The 7,068-nt window shown below is 40.3% G+C and overlaps 1 protein-coding gene across 1 annotated transcript in view; it reads left to right on the top strand.

Annotated features, from left to right (window-relative positions):
* The window catches only part of chrm4a (cholinergic receptor, muscarinic 4a), a 154,715-nt gene that overhangs the window by 89,017 nt on the left and 58,630 nt on the right, over positions 1–7,068 (top strand). Inside the window, exon 2 of the mRNA XM_032505915.1 lies at positions 6,068–6,666. Coding sequence (XP_032361806.1) covers positions 6,068–6,666 — 599 coding nt within the window. The remainder of the gene's footprint in view (positions 1–6,067; positions 6,667–7,068) is intronic.

Below are 7,068 nucleotides of genomic sequence, written 5' to 3'. Positions count from 1 at the left end.
AAAACTGGAATGTTTCATCCGTCCCGCGTTTCAATCGCACCGGCTCTCCCTTACTTTGTAGAGCCACCTTTGGCTGCGATTACAGCTGCAAGTCGCTTGGGGTATGTCTCTATCAGTTTTGCACATCGAGATACTGGACCATTCTTGCCCATCTTCCTTGAAAAACAGCTCGAGCTCAGTGAGGTTGGATGGAGAGCGTTGTGACAGCAGTTTTCAGTTCTTTCCGACAGATTCTCGATTGGATTTCAGGTCTGACTTTGACTTGGCCATTCCAACACCTGGATACGTTTATTTGTGAACCATTCTTTGAGATTTTGCTTTATGTTTGGGATCATTGTCTTGTTGGAAGATAAATCTCCGTCCCAGTTTCAGGTCTTTTGCAGACTCCAACAGGTTTTCATCCAGAATGGTCCTGTATTTGGCTGCATCCATCTTCCCCTCATTTAACCATCTTCCCTGTCCCTGCTGAAGAAAAGTGGCCCAAACCATGATGCTGCCACCACCATGTTTGACAGTGGGGATGGTGTGTTGAGGGTGATGAGCTGTGTTGCTTTTACGCCAAACATATCGTTTTGCATTGTGGCCAAAAAGTTTGATTTTGTTTTCATCTGACCAGAGCACCTTCTTCCACTGTTTGTGTGTGTCTCCAAGGTGGCTTGTGGCAAACTTTAGACGGACGTTTTATGGATATCTTTGAGAAATGGCTTTCTTCTTGCCACTCTTCCATGAAGGCCAGATTTGTGCAGTGTACGACTGATTGTTGTCCTATGGACACGACTCCCACCTCAGCTTGTGTTCTCTGCAGTTCATCCAGAGTATCATGGCCTCTTGGCTGCATCTCTGATCAGTCTTCTCCTTGTCTGAGCTGAAAGTTTACAGGGCCGGCCAGGTCTTGGTAGATTTGCAGTGGTCTGATACTCCTTCCATTCAAAATGATCGCTTGCACAGTGCTCCTGTGGGATGTTTAAAGCTTGGGAATCTTTTTGTATCCAAATCCGCTTTAAACTTCTCTACAACTATACGGACCTGCCTGGTGTGTCCTTGGTCTTCATGATGGCTCTCTGCGCTTTCAACAGAACCCTGAGACTATCACAGAGCAGTGCATTTATACAGAGACTTGATCACACACAGGTGGATTCTATTTATCACACAATCAGTCATTTAGGACAACATTGGATCATTCAGAGACCCTCGCTGAACTTCTGGAGTGATTTGCTGCCACGCTGAAAGTAAAGGGCCGATAATTTTGGCACGCAACAACACTTTGTATTCTTCAGTTTTTTAATTTTGCTAAAAAGTTTAAAAAATATCCAAAGATTTTTTTCCTCACCACCTATCCCACACCACACCCCAACACCACAAACAACCCAGAACACTTGTTCACAATTGTGTCCCCACTTGTTGGTGATTCTTAAAAACCAGAAAAAATAAAAAAAAAAAAAAAAAAAAAAATTTAAAATTTTTAGTAATTCTTTTTTACTTTTTTATTTTGTTATTTTAAAAAATTAAATAATTCTTTAAAAATAAATTAAAACTTTTTGAAGCCTTAAAATGTGTCAAAAGGTTGAAAAGTTCAAGGGGGCCGAATACTTTCGCAAGGCACTGTAAGCCCAAGAACAATGCTCATCCAAGTAGAATATTTATGAATTTGACTTTTAATTAACTTCTAAGAGTTTGAACACCAGGAATGTCTCGACTTTTTATTTGAGGGGTCACAAAGAGGATGGCTGCATGTGCCACCATGCTACCATATGCTATTTATTAATGTTAGAGATGGACCAGTTCAGAGCTTTATTTGAAGGGCCACAAACATGATGAAGTAATGAAGAAGTAATGTTTAGTTAACAATAATTACAACATTGCAATTCAGTTTCTTTAGCCTGTCACTTTAACTACAGATTTACAAATGAAGAAGACATGAACATCATTAATAAATCCGAAATAATGATGATTAAAATGCCATTTGTGCGTCATTTCCATTTTGAAATGCCATTTCAACCATATACACGAAACAATTATTTACTGTGGCTCAAGTATGAAACAGACTACATTTAGTGCACGCAAATTATAGGCTCTGTAAAGTTCAGCTAACGCAATGATAGCATCAGCGCTTGGAGTGATGTAAAAACCAAGTACAAACACAGCCGTGAATTTACGTAGAATGTAGAACGGTTGGTATCCAACAGTCACATACTCCACCAGTGGTTAGCAGTAGTTGGATAGTGCACCAGTCCGTGTTTGTGTTAACACAGCCCACCTCCATGAGTCTTACCTGATAGAGCATCATCAGCTAGGAAGGCTAGCAGGCCTGGTAGCTTGATACATTGGTTTTGAAACCTAGACATTGTTGTTCAGCCATGTTTCCCAAAAAAATATTAAAGTTCTGATAAATAAAATGTATAAGAAATACAAACTTAGGACATGAAACATAAACTCCTTTGTAGAAAAACACAATAAGAAAAAAAAGACAATGTTACCAACAGAGCCCTCTGGTGGACAAACTATGCAACACCAATACATAACATGGTTTACCGTCCGTTTTTTTATTTTTTTATTTTGTCATTATAACTGATTCTGATGAATGAATATTTACACATATTTGCTTTGTAAATTCATTGATTTGTACCATAGTCCTTTCGAACAGACCGTGGCGGGGAGAGATGAGACTTTAAATGATGACTTTAGAATCTCTAAGAAACAGCTTCTGTGCTGAGTGAGAGGGTTGAGCTGAAGCTCATTTTATAGAAAGTTAGCAAAGTTGAAATCATCAGCACAAATACATGACTCATGTCTAGAAACTTCAGTCAGGCTTATCCCACGGTATAAACTGCAGCTATCGTCATTGAACCACATTCTCCCACGTCATGTATTTTCTGAGTCATGTTACACTAAATCCAAAAAATAATCCTTTTGGATTTCACTGCTCAGAGTTAGTATTTTAATAATGTAAAAGACTATTTGTATTATTCTTTCCTGTTTCATGTTACTAGAAACCATTTATTAGCCCAACAGCATGTCTCTACAGCAGCATAGCTAAGACCATTAATGGAAACTAAAGTTACCCACAATCCATCAGGTGTATTGTAACTAGGAATCTAATAGTAGTACCAAAATACACAACACTGATGCATCTAGTGATTATTCATCTACCTTGAGTCATTTTTCTCCCTGGTATGGTGCTGTATGCTACTTACTTACTTTTAGCTCTTTCACTCCAATTACCAGAGGTGGAAAAGTACTAAAATATTGCATTCAAGTAAAAGTACCAATACTTTGATTAAATAATTACAAGTGCCATCACCTATCTAAAAAAATTACTCAGGTAAAAGTAATAGGTAGTTTATTTAAAATGTACTTTAAGTAAAAGTGACTTAGTTACATTAAAAAAAACTGCAAAACGGGAGGGGGGGGAGCTCGTCCACGAATAGGACAAGGAGTCATGCATCTAAAACTGTTTTGTTTTTTTTCAATTTAAAAAATCCATGCAAATGTATATACATGTTAAAACAACATAACACATTTAAGACCCTTAGAAAGGTGTAATGTGCAATTTTAATTCAGACCATCCCATAAAACCTATTCAAACAATCAACTGAAAGTGAAATTACCACACATTTTTAGTCTTGAGGGCCATTCTTCTTTTTTTCACAAACAAAAACAACGGTTATAAGGCAAAGCAAGGCCAAATCACGAGTTTTGACTCCATAAATGGATTAGACCCTAAAGTTCACAGCCAACACATGCTCACTCTCACCTTGTAAAATACGGTTGGTCAGGTGCCTTTGATGTTGTTATTAATGCTAATGGTCTCCCTAAGCATCATATAACACGCTTGGTCGTCTCCTTTAGCATCACATAACACGCTTGGTCATCTCCTTTAGCGTCATCTAACACGCTTGGTCGTCTCCTTTAGCGTCATGTAACACGCTTTGTCGTCTCCTTTAGCACAGTACACGGCTTGTTGTCTCCTTTAGCGTCAATAACACGCTTGGGTCGTCTCCTGTAGCTCATGTACCCGCTTTGTCCGTCTTCCTTTAGCATCATGTAACAATGCCTGGTTGGTGCTCCTTTAGCGTCATATAACCCGCTGGTCGTCTCCGTCTTTAGCATCATGACACACGTTTTGTTGTCTCCTTTAGCGTTATATAACACGTGCTTGGTTGTCTCCTTTAGCATCATATAACACGCTTGGTCATCTCCTTTAGCGTCACGTAACACGCTTGGTCGTCTCCTTTAGCGTTGTGTAACACGCGTTTTGTGTCTCCTTAAGCGTCTTATAACACGCTTGGTTGTCTCTTTTAGCGTCATGTAACACGCGCTTGGTTGTTTCCTTTAGCGTCATATAACACGCTTGGTCGTCTCCTTTAGTGTCATGTAACACGCGTTTTGTGTCTCCTTAAGCGTCTTATAACACGCTTGGTTGTCTCTTTTAGCGTCATGTAACACGCGCTTGGTTGTTTCCTTTAGCGTCATGTAACACGCGCTTGGTCGTCTCCTTTAGCGTCATGTAACACGCTTGGTCGTCTCCTTTAGTGTAATGTAACACGTGCTTGGTTGTCTCCTTTAGCGTCATATAACACGCTTGGTCGTCTCCTTTAGCGTCACGTAACACGCGCTTGGTTGTCTCCTTTAGCGTCATATAACACGCTTGGTCGTCTCCTTTAGCGTCACGTAACATACGCTTGGTTGTCTCCTTTAGCATCATGTAACACACGCTTGGTTGTCTCCTTTAGCGTCTCCGTCTCCTTTAGCGTCTTATAACACGCTTGGTTGTCTCTTTTAGCGTCATGTAACACGCGCTTGGTTGTTTCCTTTAGCGTCATATAACACGCTTGGTCGTCTCCTTTAGCGTCATGTAACACGCGCTTGGTCGTCTCCTTTAGCGTCATGTAACACGCTTGGTCGTCTCCTTTAGTGTCATGTAACACGTGCTTGGTTGTCTCCTTTAGCGTCATATAACACGCTTGGTCGTCTCCTTTAGCGTCACGTAACACGCGCTTGGTTGTCTCCTTTAGCATCATGTAACACACGCTTGGTTGTCTCCTTTAGCGTCTCCGTCTCCTTTAGCGTCATATAACTTTTGGCGTCCCTTTTGACGCTGTTAGGGCTAATAACGGTGCATCTCATGCAGGTGCACTGGGCTATTGAGCTTGGCTTGGTCTGGTGATAGCCAGACTAGGCTAAAATATCTCCGGTTTGGTTACTCTGTTTCTTTTATGAATGTCATCTAACATATATAAGCATCTCTGATTACGGTGGTTACTGTTCTACAAACATATTGGAACTGTAGGGGAGTTGTTTTAATGTGGAGAAGTAGCAATATTTTTTGATGCTATAGGAAGTGTTGCATTGGAAGAAGAAATCAATTTGTCAATGGCATTATCGCCTATTGCCTGGAGAAAAGTACATACTCCTACACAACAAGACCTGGATAGGTTGGCCACCTTTCCTAGATGTTTCAGTTTTAATGATAGGAGGGAGTGTTAGAAGAAACAGACACAGTGAGGCTGTTTTATAGTTTAAAGGAAAACTAAAAAATCACATCTCAGTGCAGGTATGCCAGCCATATGAAAATTCAATCGTATTTCACATCTGCAAAATTCAGCATTTTTTTACCTCCCCTTACAGTGAGGGGCTGGGGGAGGGCCAGTAAAACCAGATGGGTGTGCTGCTAGAAAGCATCCCCAGTCGAGCTGTGACAGCAGTAGAGAAAGGGTTAAGCATAACTCATTTCCAAACTCCAGATGTTTGAGCTTCTTAGAAATATATAATCTCTGATGAGCCAGCTGTGAACCATTTCCAAACATTGCTTCACTAATTAAGATTAGCAAACATTATTGTGCCAAGAAATTCTAGGTTTTTCACATTCCTGTTTTCATGGAAATTTCAAAAAGTAGTTTTGCACCCTCTGCTTTTACATCAGCAGAAATGTTACTTGGATTAAATAAAAGAAAGAAAATCCTCTTCAATTATGCCAAATTTAGAACTAAATTAGAAGTCATCAGCCACTATGATGATAATGTACACCCCTTTGTGTGTCTTCTTTTCTCTCCGTTTCTTCCTTCAGGGTCATCGATCATCCAATCAGCTGACCTGCTCTCCAACACCTCCTGCAATTCGTCCTCCAATGATTCAACATTCTGTTCTCCTGTGGACGAAGGAGTTGGGGCAGGAAGTCCATATAAAGCTCTGGAGATGTTTTTTATTGCCTTGGTTACAGGATCTCTGAGTTTTGTGACTGTCACAGGAAATATTTTAGTCATGCTGTCCATCAAAGTAAACCGTCACCTACAAACTGTCAATAACTATTTCTTATTTTCATTAGCATGCGCTGACTTGATAATTGGTGCTTTCAGCATGAATTTGTACACAGTCTACATCATCGTTGGCTACTGGCCGCTTGGGCCGGTGGTGTGTGACTTGTGGCTAGCTTTAGATTATGTTGTCTCAAACGCTTCAGTTATGAATTTATTGATCATCAGCTTTGATCGCTATTTCTGCGTGACGAAGCCCCTCACATATCCGACAAGGAGGACAACGAAGATGGCAGGGTTAATGATCGCGGCAGCATGGATCCTGTCGTTCATCTTGTGGGCTCCCGCCATCTTGTTCTGGCAGTTCATCGTTGGACAGCGAACAGTCCCACCCGGAGAGTGTTATATTCAGGTAAATAATAATAATATTAGTAATAAATACTACTCAACTGATCCTTTGGACAGATCAAAAACAGTATACACACACACACACACACACATATATAATGTACATACATACACACACTGTACGCCCACATACACTGTGTCTCTCCCCGATGTGAGTCAAGTGCAGATTTGAGTCGCGCATGCTCAGATCTAAACTCTTTTACGGCATAACATGTCATACTGAAATGTGTGACATTCATAAAATAATAAACTTTTCCCATAACAAACAATAACAGAAGATGGAAAACATTTCAAAAACGTTTTAGCTATAGATGGTTGTTTGATTGCTAACGTTAGCTCAAAACCCCATTGAACTGACAACCTTTGTTGTGTTTGATTAATAGCTTGTAGCTAAGCTAGCAGTCAT

This window comes from Etheostoma spectabile, chromosome 24 (genome assembly GCF_008692095.1).
Source record: "Etheostoma spectabile isolate EspeVRDwgs_2016 chromosome 24, UIUC_Espe_1.0, whole genome shotgun sequence".
NCBI classification, from domain to species: Eukaryota; Metazoa; Chordata; class Actinopteri; order Perciformes; family Percidae; genus Etheostoma; species Etheostoma spectabile.
Note: the sequence above shows the minus strand (reverse complement) of the source record. Positions and strands in the feature narration are given on the sequence as shown.